General features: G+C 45.3%; 1 protein-coding gene, 1 long non-coding RNA gene and 1 other non-coding gene across 15 annotated transcripts in view; 2 read left to right on the plus strand and 1 right to left on the minus strand.

Moving 5' to 3' along the window:
* Window positions 1-394: 394 nt before the first annotated feature.
* LOC131501191 (uncharacterized) lies at window positions 395-1,413 on the minus strand. Its single transcript, XR_009256682.1, has 2 exons — window positions 807-1,413; window positions 395-596 (listed from the first exon to the last, which is right to left on the minus strand). It is a non-coding gene; the product is annotated as an uncharacterized LOC131501191 (long non-coding RNA).
* A 116-nt stretch (window positions 1,414-1,529) lies between these two features.
* Window positions 1,530-18,935, plus strand: part of TRRAP (transformation/transcription domain associated protein) — a 115,365-nt gene continuing 97,959 nt past the window's right edge. For 10 of the 13 annotated variants that reach the window (XM_058710945.1, XM_058710937.1, XM_058710946.1 and 7 more), the window contains exons 1-11: window positions 1,530-1,675; window positions 4,037-4,198; window positions 4,629-4,678; window positions 10,034-10,144; window positions 11,352-11,456; window positions 12,375-12,458; window positions 13,760-13,816; window positions 15,481-15,606; window positions 16,914-16,991; window positions 17,192-17,280; window positions 18,147-18,243. In XM_058710945.1, coding sequence (XP_058566928.1) covers window positions 4,099-4,198; window positions 4,629-4,678; window positions 10,034-10,144; window positions 11,352-11,456; window positions 12,375-12,458; window positions 13,760-13,816; window positions 15,481-15,606; window positions 16,914-16,991; window positions 17,192-17,280; window positions 18,147-18,243 — 897 coding nt within the window. In that variant the 5' untranslated portion in view covers window positions 1,530-1,675; window positions 4,037-4,098. Of the gene's footprint in view, window positions 1,676-1,912; window positions 2,044-2,369; window positions 2,496-4,036; window positions 4,199-4,628; window positions 4,679-10,033; window positions 10,145-11,351; window positions 11,457-12,374; window positions 12,459-13,759; window positions 13,817-15,480; window positions 15,607-16,913; window positions 16,992-17,191; window positions 17,281-18,146; window positions 18,244-18,935 lie in introns of those variants that run through there. The other 3 variants (XM_058710949.1, XM_058710938.1, XM_058710939.1) reach the window with 3 other exon arrangements.
* LOC131501770 (small nucleolar RNA ZL1) lies at window positions 4,323-4,546 on the plus strand. The gene has a single exon (XR_009256897.1). It is a non-coding gene; the product is annotated as a small nucleolar RNA ZL1 (small nucleolar RNA).

Here is an 18,935-nt window from a genome sequence, read left to right on the forward strand (position 1 = left end):
GCAGAGGTGTCATGGATCTAATTTACCTGATAGGGATAGAGTTGACACTGTCTCTGACCTCTAATTCAGGGGAGAGACAAGAAAAGAGATGAAAATCATTACAGTATTTTGGGTACCTTGCTAGGAGAAGCTGGGGCCATGGGAAGTGTAGGGATTTAGCCAATGTTAGAGCTAGGCTTAACTATAGGTCTCTAGCCTGTGCAATGCATCTGAAACTTATCAAAAGATGTCTACCCTCTGCTTTTTTCTCTACCCCCTTCCCACCAAACAATATTAAACAACAAGTGTTTGCACACTGATTTCAGCTCTCAGATTATTCAACCTTCCCCGACTTTGGACTGACTACTTTTGGGGGTGGGGAGTGATTTTGGCTGCAACTTTTTCCACAGTGGAAAAGGTGTTCTGACCCATTTTATTTCTCCCAGGGTAGAAATAAGTGACACCAAATGCATCCACTTAAAATTCCAGCACTTCAATAGAGGATTGTTCTTGGGTAGCAACGTTAAACAAGCAAGGAGCATGCTTCTGAATAGGGCTTCAGGATTTCTTGCAGGCATTACAAGCTGTCTTTATTACGAGGTGTGAAATGTATCTGTCTGGGAAGGGGATACAAAGACTTTCGTAACTTAGCGATTACAGGTCCTGGAAGTGGTGGAGAGAAGTCATCACTTTAATGCTCTGTCCACCTAACCATGGGTTACCAGGAGCAGTTCACTATTCAACCACTATCCTAGATGGAGTCGTAGGTGAGGCCCAACAATACTTTTCCCTTCTAAGGCCCCTTGGTCCAGCCCACGCCATCTCACCTGGGCATCAGGGCGTTATGCCCCACTCTCCTTCCTTCTCATCACTGCTCTATCCTGGTCCAGAGACATATGCCCGCCAGGTATGAGGTGACAGAGATCCTCTGCGCGGTCCAGCCTCTGGGTGATGTAGCCGCAGAACAAATGATCAGGCCGACAATCACCGAGCAGAACACCAGGGCTTTCCTTGTTTTCCAGCCTTCGCCTTTCCAAGGCCCCTGCTTGCCTCCACCTTTCCACTGGGTTAAGAACTACCCCAGAAAAGGAAGGAGGTGGGGGAGAAAACCCCGCCCCACTGCCACGTTCAATTCAGGGATGGACTCTTCCCGGGCCTGACCGCCGCCTCCTAAAGAAGCCCCTTGGGGGCCCACCGCCCTGCAGCAGCCCCCGATGTCCCTACCCTACCCTCTCCGGGCCTGGCTCCTTGAGGTCAGATTTAGGGCAGTAGGAGCCCGAAGACTCCCGCCACCTGCCTGCCCACTTCAACCTTGCCGGCGGCCCCGCCCACGCAGGCGGAGGTTTAAAGGGCCGGGCGGGCCCACCCGGGCGCAACGCCCCTCCCTGCTCCCGCCGCCTGCCCAGGCCGCACCCACTTGGGGGCGGCGCGCCCGGGCCTATTTCACCCGCGGCAGGCGCGGCCGCTTTAAGCGGGGGCGGGACTGCACGGCGGCTGTGGCTGCAGGGGCTTCGCTGGGGGTCGCGGGCTGGAGCTGCAGGAGGCCGGCCGCCGAGGTGAGGGTAATCGCGGGCAGGCGCAGGCAGGCGAGGGAGGGCAGCGGAACGGCCCCAGGAGGCTCGCGCTGCTGCCCGGACCAGTGCGGCGGGGACCCGGCGTGGGGAGGCCTGTGCGGCGGCTCCGCGGAGCGACAGAGGTAGGCTCCGTACGCCGGGTCCCCCTAGGTCCCCCCCCTCCCAGCCCCCACCGGGGTCCAGCCCGGGAGGCGGGGGCCGGCGGCCGCCTTGTAGCCTCCGGCTGCCTGGCGGCGCTGGGGAGCTCTGGGAGGCGGACGGCTAGCGGAGCGGGAATTGGCCCTCGGCGCTCGCCGTAGCACGGCTTGGAGGGCGGACGCTGGGTGCCCGGGGACGACGACAAAAGGAGGGAAGCGGAGAGCCGTTTGAGACCGGGAAGAGAGAGCGTGAGGTTGGGGCCCCGTTCCCCCGGGGGCGCCCCGGGCCAGCCTGGCACCTCCCGGCCTCCACGCAGGCCCCTGGCTCGTCCGGTCGGGCGCGGAGAGCGAAGGTAGCGGCAACGACAGCGCCCCCTCTGGTCCGGCGGCGGCGCCGCCTCAGTCGCGGCGCGGCGGGGCCGTTTGTCTGTGCGCGGGCGCGGCGCCGGCTCCGGCCTTCCCACCTGGGCGGGGACGCGGGCTTCCGTCGGGGCCGCGGCCGGCGGCATCATCGAACTCCTCTCCCGCAGACGGGCGGAATGGGCCGTTTTCCCTTCTCAGCCCACCCCCCACCCCCCACCCTCACCCCCCACCCCCCACCCTCACCCCCAGGCCCAGCAGAACGCGGTGCCTGGCCTCTTGGGGCCCCGGGCGATGGAAGAGTTGACTTCGGTGAAAAAGGGGGTCCAAGGAGTTTGGGCACGACCCGAAGTTTCGTAGGCACAGAGAGGCCCTCACCCTGACTCTTGGGTCCCCAGGGATGAGAATATGGGGGCATTCGGTGAAATGCCCGAAAGAGGAAGCAGTAAGTAGTCAGGTCTTCCAGCAGGGCTGACGGAATCCCCCTCTTCTGTCTCCGTGAGTTTTCCTGCCCGGAGCAGGAGGAGCGGGATAGAGCACCTCTCGGCGTCTTTTCTGCATCCAAGTGCTTTTTTTGGTGGTCTCGGAGACCGTGGCCAGAAGAGGCTTTGTGGAGTCAGGGTGTCCCCATCACTTGGGGCACAAGTGTGAACTGCAAGGGAGTGCATCTGGTAGGCAGGGCTTTTCAAAGGTCGGCAGAAGAAGCAAATTAAGTCCTGAAACTGCGGCTTCGTGCCCAGTGGAATTAAACAGTTCTATACACAAGGAAGATGAGTAAAAGCAAATTCATCAGGTTCTCAAGATACTTCTGTGAGGGCTCTTAAAATTCAAACCAAGTGTCAGCCTGGAGAGGTAGCTCCTGAAGTGTGGTCATCAACGACCTGAAGCATGCATGCATGCATTCATTCATTGAAGGAGTATTTTCTAAGTACCTACTTTGTGCCAGCTGCAAACAAGATTTACAGCTTCCTGGGCCCCTCACTGAACCACAGTCTCTGGGTAGTGCTTGGAAGTCCGTCTTTGGCACCTGGTGGTCTTAGTGCACACTGAAGTTTGAGAACCAATCACCTAGGATAGAGGTTGCCAAATCCAGTCAGCTGCCTGTGTTTGTTTTTGTTTTCTTTTTTAGGATTTTTATTTTTAAGTGATCTCTACGCCTCTGCACCCAACGTGGGGCTCGAACTTACACCCCAGAGACCGAAAGTCTCATGCTCTACTGACTGAATCAGCCAGGTGCCCCTCAGCTGTGTGTTTTTATATAGCCTGTGAACTAGGAATGCTTTTTACCTTTTTTATTATTTTTTTAATGTTTTATTTATTTTTGAGAGAGAGACAGAGTACCCACGGGGGAGGGGGAGAGAGAGAGGGAGAGACAGAATCTGAAGCAGGCTCCAGTCTCTGGGCGGTCGGCACAGAGCCCAATGTGGGGCTCGAACCCACGAACGGCGAGATCGTGGCCTGAGCCAAAGTTGGCTTAGCCGACTGAGCCACCTAGGCACCCCGGTTTTTACATTTTTAAATGGTTGAGAAAATCCACAGAAGACGAATGTTTCATGACATTTGAGAATTATATGAAATTGAAATTTCAGTGTCCATAAATAAAAGTTCTCTGGATCACAGCCATGATTTTTCGTCTGTGTGTTGTCCATGACTATTTATTGGGTATAACAGAGTTAAGTGTTGTGATAGAGACTAAAAAGGCTAAAATGTTTACTTTCTGGCTTATAGAGAGTTTGCCAACCCCTGGCCTAGGGAAAGAAAGATATACAGTAAGGGGGGGAGGGGGACATCTATTTATAAAAATCATGTTTAGAAGTTAATAGATAAAATGGATATAAGTAAATTTCATTTTCCAAAAAGAATGAGTAGTATTCTGGGTTAATTAAAAAGTATTTAGTTTAATGTAGTTATTTAGGTAAGATTTTCCATAGAGATTGTGAGCCTGTGCCTTTAATAAGTTGACAGACCATGTGCTTCTTTTCATAGGCTGGGTGAACTCATGGACCTGATACCTTTCTCTTGAGAAACAAACCAGCTGAAAAAAAAAAATGGCATTTGTTGCAACACAAGGGGCCACGGTGGTTGACCAAACCACTCTGATGAAAAAATACCTTCAGTTCGTGGCAGCTCTCACGGATGTAAATACACGTGAGTCAATTCTGTTGTTAAGAAGTACATTATCGGGACTCATTCTGTTCCGTTCAAATGACATGCACCTGGAGTTAAATAGTAATGTCAGCTTTTATCCTAATTTTCCCATTCCCTGCCTTGTGGAGAAGCAAAGTGATGAGCATTGCTGGCTGGAGCCCCAAAGAGGCACACGTGTGTGTGTGTGTGTGTGTGTGTGTGTGTGTGTGTATGTATATATCTGTGCCCTTGTCTATACATGCACACATATGTCTGGGAGTATGAGTGTGTGTGTGACTGGTGGTAGGGAACTAGTTATGTGCCTTCTGTTGGACCATGACAGTCAAACTGATAAGATCTGATTGCTTCTCTTAACTCCCTAAATCTTATCATTTTCTGAAGATCCTTAACGTAATTTCAATTACCTGATGACTTGTTTTGTCATTTACAGCTGATGAAACAAAGTTAAAAATGATGCAAGAAGTTAGTGAAAATTTTGAGGTATGAGCTTAATTTATTTTTTTTCTTGTGAGCTGAATATTCACATGTGCTTTCCAACTGCTCCTCTGTCAATCTTACTAGTAAGTCAGAAATCGTTCTCTCTGTTAGTGTGACCTATTGCATTTCAGAACTGAAATTTGACCTGCACACAGTATTGTCCAACTTCCTCACCTAGTGACCGTGAACTTCAAGTGATGTTGAGGAATGTTGCTTTGGTTTTGGTGGTTGAACTTGTTTTCGTTTTGAGGCATATGCTTTCAGGATGTGCTCACACTTGTGTGGTAGATTTGTTGTATTCACATAATAACAGGTGGAGTGAGAGCTGGAAGTCCGTTGTGGCTCTGTTACTTAATCACTTCCGTGACCTTGAGCAGTTTCTCTCTTCTGAGTCTCCCATTCCACGGTTTTATAGTGTCATGTTAGGTCTCTGTGTACTTTTCTTCAGTCTGCCTTGTCTGTGTTCTTTAGATTGGATAATTTCTACTGCCTGCCTTCAGGGTCACTGAGTGTTTTGTGTCCTCTCTAGTTTGCTGAGATGTTTTAAAATTTCAATTTATTTTTTATATTACTTCAGTTATTGTCCTTTCAGTTTTGGAACTTCCATTTGGTTCTTCTTTTTAGATTTTGGGTCTTCACGGAGATGATCATCGTTCATTCATGCCCATTTTGTTGTTCTTGGAACACGTTTATAATGACTGCATTCAAGTCTTGAGTGAATCTGGGGGGGGGGTCACATGATCCTGCCTCTTTGCACGTCTGGGACTTTTTGAGTATGCTGAATATTGTATGTGGAACATAGGGACTCTAGCTTCTTCCGTTCCCTCCCTCTGAAGAGTGCTGATATGTTGATTGTGGTAGGCAGTTCAGTGGCCCGCTGATCTCCTCGAACTCGCAGAGGCTTGGTTCTATGCTATGGTATGGAGGACCTGTGGGAAGGCTGAGATGGTCCCCAGGTCTCTCTGAGTCAGTGGAATTTAGCCTCCAAACTCCAGCTCCAGGTGATATCATCAGAAGTTGATTTGAGGCTTTGCTTGTTTAGAGGCCTTACTCTAGGGCATGGACCTTGCTCAGCTGGGTGTCTGGGGTGAGAAAGAGGTGTTAAGAAAGTGCAGTGTGGCCAGGCTGGACCCACAACATCCTCCAGCACTGCTAGACCCCTGATGGGTCTTCGTCCCTCTTGGTGAGCTGCAGGTAGCGTTACCTCCTCTTACCTGGACGTGCAGCTCAGCCCTCAGTCAAGGTCTCAAGGACTCAGAGAAGACCATCCCCTGTACTTCCTGTTTCTCTGGGGTTCTCCTTTACAGGTTCCAGCCACCTGAACTGCCTGAAACTCTGGTGTTTGCTCCTCAGCTCAGCAGGACCATCATACCGTCCTTGGGCGCCAGCGTGCTGAGCCCCTGTCAGGGCATCCGCGCCTGAGCAGAGAGCCGTGGTGGCCATATAATCTCCCCTCTGGAGATCGTGGCCCTTGTCCAGCACCTGAAAACTGTTCTCTCATGTTTTGCCCAACTTTATGGTTAGTCTGGTGCTGTTAGTTTCATAGGCAGAAGAGAAGGTCACCTTTCTTACTTTTCGTGTGGAGATAATAAAACCTTTCTCAGAGAGGTCATGTAATTAACAAAATGTTTCTAGCTTCTGACGTGGTCATTTGAATTGCAAAGGTCGGAATCAGTGGGGATGAATCAGATGCCCTAGGATCTGTAGTAATGGGGAGTATTTCCATTTGGTGGGAGTTTTTCTTTGGTAGTTTTGTTCTAAGTAGACGTTAAGGACTTGTTGCCCTGAACTGAGCTGGAAAAAAAAAAAATCCTGAGATATTTAGAGATTGAGCTAAAGAGCTTTCTTTTCTGCCCAAGCTGCTAACGCAAGCTGTTAAAAACAAAACCCAAAAAAACTAAAAAAAGAGGTGGAAGGGAGGACACGATAGGCCTGCGTTCTGCGTTTTTGGCAGAACTGGTAAGTGAGAGCCACAGCCCCAGTGGGTCTGAGAGGATCAAGTCATGGAGGGTCTCGTGAACCTGCCGAAACAAGCAGTTGAATCCGGCCTCTGAGTGTGGGCGCGAGGCTATCTGGATTAAGTGTCTGGCCCCTTTGCCTCTTGTTTCATTTCTCGCTGTTAGCAAGTTAATTTTGGACTTTGGTCCCCGGTGCGTTGATTCAATCCAGAGAACTAAACGTTTACCAAAGCAGTATACTTCGGGCTTTTTAAAATAGTGACTTTTGAAATCTGTATGATATGAACGTTTGCCTTAAGTAAAATCCAGAAAACTAAGCCCTTCAAAGAATTAAATACTAGGATGAGCACCGGTAGGTAATTCTGAATTGCCACCATTTCCACCCTGGAAGAAAGTCTGAATGGGACGAGTGAAATTAAAAACAATTCCAGTGCTTTCAGGAGCCTTAGAAATTTCCTCAAGCACTTAGGAATAAAATTGTGATCTAAGTAAATGTCGTATGGACCATCTTTCAGAACAGAAAATAAAAGCTTCGAGTTAGAACTCGCATGAAAAATTCATACGGATCAAAGAGCTGGGGGCTAAGTTGTAATGCTGGCAGCACAACGGGGCATCTTGTTGAATGAATGAATCTTTTTTATGGGAGAAATTTGAAACTGACGTTTTGAGAGCTATGGAATCAGTGGTTGCTAATGTGCTTATGTGCGGATGAGCTGGGTTTCTTGGTAACCTTGGTAATGTTCCAGCATGAATCTTCTACCTTATGCCCTTGAATGTGGGCATCTCCCTAAAAAGTCTTAAGCTCTAGGCATGAGAGGTGACAAACACAGTTCCTGTTCCCAGTGAATTCATAGTCTGCTCTGGGGGAGCTGCGAGGCACGGTGGGGTCCCCCACGGTGCACTGTGTGAATGGAGCCTTGGGTTCGCCCCGGGAACCTGGTGGTGCTCAGGCGTTATTTTTGCATGGCACCACACTCTTTTCTGGTTTTCGCCTTTTCCTCTGTCTTACCCTTCGTAGATTCCCCTTCCAAGATTACCTTAGTGTGATAGACAACCCTACACTTTTATTTTCAGCCCAGATCAGTGTCTGGAGTTTGAGACACTTGTATTTAGTTAACTGCCCAGATGCTTCTTGCGACAGTAACAATTTAACCACTTAGTCCCTTGCTCCCGTCCCTCCCATTAGGAACTAGATTTAGTGCCTTTTACACCCAGGCTTTCTCGTAATTTTGTGCCTTTGTGTATGTTTTTCTTCAAACCTTGTCCTTTTCCACTTTTTCACGTGGCTAACTCCTGCTCACCTTTTAGGTTTGAGCATAAACGTGGCTTCTTGGGGAAGGCGTTCTCTGCCCTTGGTTCCATTCACTACATCGTGTCCCATTTATAGATGTGCCCTTAGTTGCCATTACCTCCTCCATCATAATTCTGTATTGTTCTTTATCGGTCTTCCCAGCACATGACTGCCTTCCCCATCTCTGAGGGCACGAATTGTATCTACTTTCTTCATTGTATCCCCGCAGAGCACGTGATAGAATCCTCAATGAGAATTTGTTGCATGAGCAAGTGAGGCCTTAGCAGGGGAGGGGACTTGGCTGTTAGACTTAATTTGCATCCACTTCTAAAGCTTACAGACGGACTGACATTCAGCAACGTTTATAACCTCTCTGAGCTTCTTTATCTGAGAAATGGAGACAATACTTACGTTGGGCTTGTGAGGACCAAGAGAGAAAGAATAAAAAAAAATGTATTACCACAGCACGGCGCTCTGGTAATAACACCAGATGACATTTATTGAGCATTTACCGCAGAGCATTTGCTGCATTGTATATCAACTCATGTAGTCTTTTTTTTTTTTTTTTTTTTTTTTAACGTTTGGTTTATTTTTGAGACAGGGAGAGACAGAGCATGAACAGGGGAGGGTCAGAGAGAGGGAGACACAGAATCTGAAACAGGCTCCAGGCTCTGAGCTGGCAGCACAGAGCCCGACGCGGGGCTCGAACTCACAGACCACGAGATCGTGACCTGAGCCGAAGTCGGCCGCTTAACCGACTGAGCCACCCAGGCGCCCCTCAACTCATGTAGTCTTTACATGATTACTTACGTCAGGAAATAATAGGATACTCAACAGATGGGGATGCTGAGGCACAGAGGCTGAGTAACTGCCCAAGGTTCCCGCTTCCTGAGTGGGTTCCAGAAAGTGCTCTAGGAGCCATTTTACTGCACGGTCTCCAGACTGCAGTTTCATTTTCTGTTCTTTTAGAATCAGTGCTGGGATAAATAATGGATTAGGTTGGGTTATAATCCAATTAATGTAGATCTAACCAATAAATTAGCTTCAGATTAGAAAGAGGTGTCAGTGTGTTTAGGCTCTTGGTTTTCCACCTGAAGAAAGTAAGATCTAGAAGCTAAATGACCTTTCAGAAGTTTCTTACTCAGGTGGTGGCACAGCCACCTTCTAGAGCAGGCTCGGAGTTCCACATTTTCCACAGTGCTAGTATTTCTACTTTTAACAGTAAATGTTCACATTTGGGCTCTTAAATTGGATTTCAGAAGCAGTGGTCATTTTAATAAATTTAAAACTGCAATCACGAGACCCCAGGGGCGCCTGGGTGGCTCATTCAGTTGGGCGTCCGACTTCGGCTCAGGTCCTATTCTCGTGGTCTGTGGTTCGAGCCCTGTGTCGGGCTCTGTGCTGACAGTTCGGAGCCTGGAGCTTGCTTCTGATTCTGTGTCTCCCTCTCTCTGGCCCTCCTCGTCTCATGCTCCATCACACTCTCTCTCTCAAAAATAAATAAACATTAAAAAAAAAAATTTTAAGGGCGCCTAGGTGGCTTAGTCGGTTAAGCGTCCGACTTCAGCTCAGGTTACGATCTCGTGGTCCATGAGTTCGAGCCCTGCGTTGGGCTCTGGGCTGATGGCTCAGAGCCTGGAGCCTGCTTCCGATTCTGTGTCTCCCTCTCTCTCTGCCCCTCCCCCGTTCATGCTCTGTCTCAAAAATAAACGTTAAAAAAAAAAAAATTTTAGGGGCACATGGGTGGCTCAGTCAGTTGAGCGACCGACTTTGGCTCAGGTCATGATCTCACGGTTTATGAGTTCAAGCCCTGTGTCGGGCTCTGTGCTGACAGCTCAGAGCCTGGAGCCTGCTTTGGATTCTGTGTCTCTCTCTCCCTGCCCCTCTCCCACTCATGCTCTGTCTCTCTCTGTCTCAGAAATAAATAAACATTAAAAAAAAATTTTCAAAAAGTTTTAAAACTTCAATCACAAAAGCCTCTAAAAGCATTAAAAATTACTGTTGGCCTCGCTAAAGTGTTTTCTCTTTTGAGGTTCTAGTGTGAATGGGAAATGAAAATATGAAAACACGCAGACTTAACGGGGTTTTCTTTTATCCTTGCCTAATTAGAATGTCACATCATCTCCTCAATATTCCACATTCCTCGAGCACATCATCCCCCGATTTCTCACATTTCTTCAAGATGGGGAGGTCCAGTTTCTTCAGGAGAAACCAGCCCAGGTAATCTGTTCAGAAATGTCAGCGAGCAGAGAAAATGTTGGCTTGCAAGCATTTATGAATTAAAACAAGTGAGAAAACTTAGGGTTCCACTTTAAAATAAGAGACGTTTTGGGGCACTTGGGTGGCTTAGTTGGTGAAGCGTCTGACTTCAGCTCAGGTCTGATCTTGCCATTCGTGGGTTTGGGCCCATGTCGGGCTCTGTGCTGACCACTCAGAGCCTGGAGCCTGCTTTAGATTCTGTGTCTCCCTCTCTCTCTGCCCCTCCCCTGTTCACACTCTGTGTCTCTGTCTCTCTCTCTCAAAAATAAATAAACATTAAAAAATAATAGAGGAGAGGTTTTGTCACGTAAGGATAGTTTTGTCCCAAACCATGCCTCTTCAGTTAAATGTCTTGGTTTTAATTCTTTACTTTTGCTGACTGGTGACATGTATACACTGTGTATTATAGACGTGTTCATATATCCACAAAAAGAAGGAGTGATCCCTTAGGTGACCCTCTCCATAGCTAGTGCCTCATCCATTCTCGTAACTTCTGGCCAGTTTTGCTTTATCTGTACCCGCCCCAGTGCTTTGCACCCCCCCTTCCCACCTTGATCATTTTAAGACTGTCTCATCATAATTTTTTCTATAAATATTTCAGTGCATGTCTCTTAAAAATAACTCTTTAAAAGTTAACATAATGCTAAACAAAGCATTTTCATGTTGTACCAGTTGAAGATCTACACATTTGACCTACCTTTTAGTTGTTGACTCCACAGTCGTACTCCAGAAGCTTAGTCAGCTTGTGATGCAGTCAGTCCTCGGGCCCAAGAGAATCAACCAGGGAGAGGATCATAGGAACCAAACACATGATGGAGGGAGATCCCAGACCAAGTTCAGTTTGTGTTGTGCTCTTTCATCTAAATGCAGCCAGCAATCACACACTCGTGCCCTTCCGCTGGAAATAGTGATAAGTTTTCAAAGAGGGAAGGTTAGGCTTGGTTGATTTGGTACACGACTGTGGAAAGCTTGAAGTAATGGTTTGCGGTATGTACCTGGGATTACGTTTAAGTAATTTACAAGACTGTTCCTGAAATGGGGTCCATCTTGTAGTTGGGTGGTTCTCAGTGTGGGGTGCAGACAGCCGTGTAACTTGGAGAGTATAAAAGAATTATTCTGGGATTCTTGGAAGGATCTGATATTTATGTTTTTTATTTTTCTTCACCAGCAACTGCGGAAACTGGTCCTTGAAATAATTCACAGGATACCAACCAACGAACATCTTCGTCCTCATACAAAAAACGTTCTATCTGTGATGTTTCGCTTTTTAGAGGTAATCTTTGAGAATTCTTGTTATTTAGCCATATTCAGACTTTCAGTGGTTTTCTTCTTGTAGAATCTGGTATTCCGGGCTTACTTCCTTTTCACTGAAGTTGTGATTCGCATGAGTAAAAACTTTCTTAATGTCCATTTTGCCAACCAAATTACTAAGAAATATTAATTGAAGATTCATGGAGTCAGCAGGGAATTGAGTAGACATAGTGGAAATGTTTGGAAAGGTTTAGGTAGACAGACTCAGAGTGCAGGGCCCTTTGGTTTTCTTCTACTTCAGGCACAGTAGATGCTGCTAAAGAGTTCCTCAAACTCTTCGGGTGAATCCACCTGATACCTGTTAATGTTAACCTCTAAAACTTCCCTTGCTTCTTAGTCCCAACGGGTGTAGAATTCTGTTGTATTTCGGGGCCCCTTGGAAGGATGAGCTTCGGAGGGGGATAGAGTTGGATTCAGAGCCTCTTCTGCCATGGGTTAGCTGCTGTGGTAGCCTCATTGCTTACCTTCTCTGAGCCTTAGCTTCCTCATAGGTAAGATGTGGAGGACACCCCCATTCAGAGAGCGTAAAGGATTTAGCAGATTGTCCAATACGGGGTGTATGCTCACCAGTTCTGTTGGCTGTATTTTTAAGCAACGAGAAAGCGTCCTTTGGACCATTAAGACCTTCCTTCATGGTGTGACTTGCCAGAGTGTTACTCTCCAGAGCTCACTGGCAGGATACCCTTCCGTTGGTCCACCAAAGACCTCAAAAGCTTCTTGTCTGAGGCTACTGTGTTCTGTGTTCAACACATGAAATCTGGGTTGGCTGACGTTGGGTGCGTGTACAGAAAAATGCTTAGAAAATAGCCTGTGATCTTTAGATTAAAATAACCTTAGAAGTATAACTCTTTTTAAATGCCTTTTTTTTTTCTTTTTTAAGACGGAAAATGAAGAGAATGTTCTTATTTGTCTAAGAATCATTATCGAGCTACACAAACAGTTCAGGCCACCCATCACACAAGAAGTAAGTGTTTAGACTGATAGCATTTATAAAAGTATGTCAACAGGCTTTTTCTTTGGCATAATTTGTATACTCTCTTTTAGAATTGATGGGACATGCTGCTTTCCAGAAAAGGATAGCCTCAGTCTGGGGGAAAGTCTTTATGGGTTTCACAGTGACTTTTGTTTGGTCCATGTTTATATGAATATTCTGCTGAATTTGTACATTAGTTGAAACGTGGTAAACTACTAAACTGGCAGGGCTGCTTGGGTAATTCTGGTATTTACAGGTCTGATGTGCTGGAAGGCTCCAGTCATTGTATGCTCTGCAAGGGTGTGAGATGTGGGTTCTGAAGTCAGAACTGGCTTGGAATCTCAGCTCTGTAACTCAGTAATTGACCATCTGTAATTGGCATTAGGTCAGCTCCTAGCCCTTTGGAGCTTTTTCCATAAAATGAGCGCCCTCACAGGACATAGCCACAAAAGATTGCTTGAAGAATTCAGTATGAAAGTTAAGTTCTTAGAGTGATTGGTACCTACAAAGTAAGCATTAAACATGCTGTTAGTCATAATTAAGGTAGTATCTTCTCTAACATTAACTTTAGTAAATGCATGTCGTAGATTATTTTGGAGTTAAAAGAGTAAAGATGAAATAGAATTCCTGTCATCTTAAGAAAGCAATTTTGATGTCTTGATTTCTGTTCCTTGTCCCCATCTTATGTATATGTATATTTCCTACGTAAGAGTGTTTTCCCAATCGTAAAAAATTCTTTACAAAGTTGATTTTTAATGGATGTGTAGTAGTCTTTCTTACGATGCTCTTGTTTTTAGGTAGTTAAGGTATTGCAGAATTTTTATGTTAAGACTATTGCTGAATATCTTGTTTACAGTTCAAATTATTTCATAGACTGGTTTTGTAGTAGAGTTATCAAGTCAAGCGAGTTAATGTTTTAATGCTTCTGAGAGATATTGATTGTCATTAAGTTGATTTCCAGAAGGGTTTGAGCGGTTCATGCTTCCCTTGGTAGTATAGCAGAGTCTCCCTCTGGTTGGATTCCATCTCACATGGATAGTAGTACTTTTTGAAAGGCAATAAGTGGTATTTATTTTCATTTTTGTTCCTTTGCTCTTCCTGATTTAGAAACTTACTTCCTTCTTATTTCTTTTTTGGTCTGTTCACGTTCATTGCCTGTTGGAATTTGAGTCGGACATTTTTCCTGCCTGTTTTATGAGTTCTTGTACATTAAGACTATTAGCACTTGCATTACTTACTGTATTTTCTGTTTATAAATTTCTTATGTTGTCTTTTTAAAATTTTACTTTCAGATTCATCATTTTTTGGATTTTGTGAAACAGATTTACAAGGAGCTTCCAAAAGTAGTGGTATGTTTTTAATATCGTTTGAATCTATTATTTGTATACATTTATTCCTCATTCCAAAGGGAATTTGGAATCGTTGGGTTGAAGGAATAATTGGGGGGAATGCAAATTTGAGGATGAGGAGTGTTTCGTGGTGGTCAGAATGGAGGTTGATAAATCAGCCATTTAAAAGGAGTTCTTTTGGTTTCACTGTTTAAGTACGTCATTTTTTACGTAAAAGCAGTGTGTTTTAGTGTAGAAATTTGCAAAAAAACAAAAAACCCAAGGTAAATTGTCTGTAATTTTCTCACTTGTAAGCAACCATTGATATTAAAGTTTCACTTTTTCACTTTTTTCACGCTTTTTAAAGATGGTTGCACTCCTATTGTGAGGTTTTTTTGGGAGGTAGTGTCTGCTTTTAGATTCCTTTTCAGTGTCATTAAAATTCCTTCCTGTATTGAAAGAAGTCTTTCTCAGTGGCTTCAGCAGTGTGGAAGCGCATGGCGTGCATGAGGGCGGTCTCCTTCCCACCTGACTCTCACCTAATAGACGGTGCCACTGGGACCAGTTTGGAACATCCTGTAACACACCTCTCTGCCAGCAGTCATAGTTCTTAGTGGCCCCATAATTTCCCGTCCTGTGCGTGTACCTGGATTGTCTCCTTGATGCTGGTTTTCCCAATTTCCACTTCCTGTCACAATCACAAGTAATACTGGTAAAAAATTTTTGGTAAAAATCATTGTGCATGAATCTGTTCGTGTATCAAAGTTTTTCTAAAGATTTTTTTTTTTTTTAAATTTTTTTTTCAACGTTTTTTATTTATTTTTGGGACAGAGAGAGACAGAGCATGAACGGGGGAGGGGCAGAGAGAGAGGGAGACACAGAATCGGAAACAGGCTCCAGGCTCCGAGCCATCAGCCCAGAGCCTGACGCGGGGCTCGAACTCACGGACCGCGAGATCGTGACCTGGCTGAAGTCGGACGCTTAACCGACTGCGCCACCCAGGCGCCCCTAAAGATTTTTTTTTTTAAGCTTTAAAGGAATTTTTTAAAAATCAAAGAAGTAATATCCTTTTGGTATTTTAAGGATTTTAATCTACGAAGGTATAGAATTTCATTTGTTGCATTCTGAAATTGTCAAGTTATCATTATTACTGAGTTAGCAAGTGCTGACACTTGAAATTGAGTCAGTAAAGCTGCTTTTCATGAGAAGTGGTCTTATTTAATCTAAAGCCCAAATTGCGTTCAGAACTAAGGATGGCAGTGAGGCCCTGGCTTTTAAAAATGTCTGTGCTTTGCTTCCATTCCTGTCTTTGATCTATGTGTAGGAGACTGTTTGGAAAGTGGATTCAGTGGGGACTAGCTCTGAGTTTCCTACCACCAGAGGGAGGGGCTACATCCCCCCCCCCCCCCCCCCACTGAGGTAGTGACGTAATGCCATGCACCTGATCTCTTACCAGCCAGGAAAGAAGGAGAAACTACTTTGGCTGAGTTTTTTGTTTTCCATTCTTGACGGTAGAGAATGTCGCTGTCATGTTCTCTTTGTCCATAAAGAGGACCCCAAGTACTATGGCATCAGTGCAACGGAAAAGCGTACAACACTGGGTTTGCTCCATCAGGTGTCAGGTGTGTCTCATTGAGGAATATTGTGTCTGACTCGGAAGAATGATTTCTGCTCTTTCTATGCAGAACCGCTACTTTGAGAACCCTCAGGTGATCCCCGAGAACACAGTCCCTCCCCCAGAAATGGTTGGAATGATCACAACAATTGCTGTGAAAGTCAATCCAGAGCGCGAGGACAGTGAGACAAGAACAGTAAGTTTTTTTCCATCGTTTTGCTTTGTTTTTATCCATGTCTCCTATACTTGGTAGAGGAAAAAAATGAGATACTCTTCATGTGTATTTTTAGTGTATTTTGGGGATTTTTCCTCTAAGCACTTGAGGTATTTAAGATCAGAGGCGTGTGAGTGCTTGAGAGTGTCACTGGTTCTGCTGTGCAGCCCGCAAGTCCTGAACGTGAACTGTTGCTCACTGTGGATGGGAAGATAAAATGATAAGACAGTAGTGCAAATCCAGAATCCTCTGTTGGGAAGAGCAGCTGCCCAGGCGAGGTGACCTCTCTTCCATCCTTAGCTTTGACATTGACGACGTCCCTTTAAGCTGCATATAAATGCGATTCAGTACCTGAGAGCATGGGCTCTGAGGACAGAAGCTTAAAACTTGGGGACGATGTTCCAGCCCCGCCACTTAGGCTTTTTTGGCTGTAGCAAAGTACATAGCTTTTGTTCTGTCCTTAATTTTCCATCTCCTTATCTGACGAGCCCGTCTGGTGGGATTTTGTGAAGGTAATGCCAGTATTGTCTGCAGGTGATGTGAGGTATTTGACGAGTCTGGCGTAAAGGTAACCTGTGCTGAGCAGTTACTGTGGCTGTGTTATTAGGATTGATCCAAGGATACTATCCGTCTGTATTTGTTTCACTGCCACCGTTTTGCAGCATGTTTCAGTTTGTGCTAGAATAAACAGGAAACTACATGTTGGAGAAAGCTTTCTTTCCTTTTCTCCTCCTGAATTAGGAACTCGGTTTCGATGTCCGTCTTTGTGTTTCTTTTCTTGCTTGTCTGTTCCCGTCCGTTGCCCCTTCTGGAGCTCTGTGTCTGACATTCTCCTCACCTGTGCTGGGAGTTCTTAATATGTTAAGACTAGTGAATTTTTTCTTATGTTTATCGTAAGCGCTCTCTGTTTATAAATACCTTTGAATAAAGCTGGGTAAATTTGTACTTTTTGCTGTTGTTCTTTTAAGTAAAATAATAGATACTAATTGGAAATTTCCCTGAAAAATAAAAAATAAAGTTTCCTCAGGTGATTTGAATGTCTGAGTTTAGACGAATTTTGCTGATGTTTTTACCATAGGTGGTGACGTTGGAAAGTATGTAAAAACCTTTATATTAAACAACAGTTCTCTGTGCTTTATTTTCAAAGTGGTTTGGATCTTTCACTACAGATATTTACAAAGATATGGCAGTATTTTCCTTTCTCCTCGTTTCCCTGGGGCGATGCTGAGTGGTGGGTTATTTTAAGTGCCATGGTGATAACCTTGGCCCCATTTGCTTCTGTCTTACAGCATTCCATCATCCCAAGAGGGTCTCTTTCTCTGAAAGTGTTGGCAGAATTGCCCATTATTGTTGTTTTAATGTATCAGGTATGTGTACTGCTTACTAGTTTCTTGGGGTTTTGGCTTCTTATGACAAAATTCATTTCTGATTTTCTGTGGCAAACAGAACGTGTGTGGTGCACACGTGCTAACTAATGTAACGAGTCTTAAGAGTTTTTCTTGGTATGCCAAATTATTTTGCTATAGCAGAGTGTAAGAGCCTGAAAATCTGATATGTTTGCTTTTAGCTCTACAAACTGAATATCCACAATGTCGTTGCTGAATTTGTGCCCTTGATCATGAATACCATTGCAATTCAGGTATCTGCACAAGCCAGGTGAGATTTCTCCGGACGGCGACATGGCTCACTGCCATGGTTCTTTAATTCCAAGTGAAAATATGCTTACTGTCGTCTTTCGTAAGACACGAAAATTTTGAGTGATAAAAGTTCTGGTAAAGCGATATGCGTTTTTGACTTTTTGAACTTGTGTTTCAGTCATGATGTTAATGGTTATTTCAGTTCCTTGTTCTGTAAAAATGAGCTGATAACCGTGGGTTTGGGGGTCTTGTGAATTTAGAGCTCCCGTTACGTGTTCCTGTGCTCACTCCCAGCTGTGGGATATCCAAGCCTCTCCACCTTCAGGCCCCTGCTCTTGCTGTGCCTTTCAGCCCGAGTGCTGGAATGTTTTCTCCCCCTCGTTCCCTTCCCCTCCCTGTCAGCCTTAACCACCGAGTATGTGAACCGTGCACATTCATCTTGCGAGGCCCCCTTGAAGCCTTTCCCCAAATGTAACAGCATTCCTCTTAAGACCTTTGTCACTTACTCTCTTGACTGTAACCCATCTGGCTCTGAGTCATTGGAAGGCAGGACCTGAGGTTAATCAGCCGTAACAAGCCCCGGTGGCCCTTTCTGTGGTCTTTTATGGAGCCCCTGGTCCCCTGATGCAGTCTGCTGGCTGCATTGATCAGTCTGGCGTTGGCTGTTTGGGTGCACGTTATGGCTGCCGTGCCGCGGCTTGGAGAATGGCTTGCTTTTTATGCTTCTAAATCCTTTGTGTTAATCTGAACTGGTTGGTGCTGTGTTTTTGTCTGTGTAGAAATCAAACTTTTGGGGCTTAGTAATTATCGTAGGCTTTGATTAATATTAACATAACCTAAAGAGTTAAGAGTTAATATTGTAAATTCTATTCATTCCTCATTCAGGCAACATAAGCTTTACAACAAGGAGTTGTATGCTGATTTTATTGCTGCTCAGATCAAAACATTGTCATTTTTAGCGTATATCATCAGAATTTATCAGGTAAGTTCACTGACTTTTAAGGCAGGTTTACTGAGATCTAATTTTACACACAGTAAAATTCACCTTTTGTAGGTATACAGTTCTTTGAATTGACAAATTCATACAGTTGGTAACCACTAACGCACCAAAATCTAGAACATTCCTACCACCCCCAAAATTCCCTTTTATTTATTTATTTATTTTTTTTTTTTATTTATTTTTGGGACAGAGAGAGACAGAGCATGAACGGGGGAGGGGCAGAGAGAGAGGGAGACACAGAATCGGAAACAGGCTCCAGGCTCCGAGCCATCAGCCCAGAGCCTGACGCGGGGCTCGAACTCACAGACCGCGAGATCGTGACCTGGCTGAAGTCGGACGCTTAACCGACTGCGCCACCCAGGCGCCCCCAAAATTCCCTTTTATATGTTGTCCATTTCCTCCTCGGTCCCTGGCAAACACTGACTTTGTGGCCCCTAGTTTTGCCTTTTCCATAATGTCAAAAAAACGAATCCTATGGTGGGTAGTGTGGGTAACCTTTTGGGTGTCGCTTCTTTGACTTAGCAGTAGTGCGGAGGTTCATCCTTGTTATTTTATTTTTATTGGTGGATAGTCGTCTTAGTCTGCTTAGGCTTCCCTAACAAAATACCATAGACTGGGTGGCTCGACCAACAAATATCGGTTTTCTCACAGTTCTGCAGGTTGGGAAGGCCACG

The sequence above is a fragment of the Neofelis nebulosa genome, chromosome 18 (assembly GCF_028018385.1).
Source record: "Neofelis nebulosa isolate mNeoNeb1 chromosome 18, mNeoNeb1.pri, whole genome shotgun sequence".
Classification (NCBI taxonomy): domain Eukaryota; kingdom Metazoa; phylum Chordata; class Mammalia; order Carnivora; family Felidae; genus Neofelis; species Neofelis nebulosa.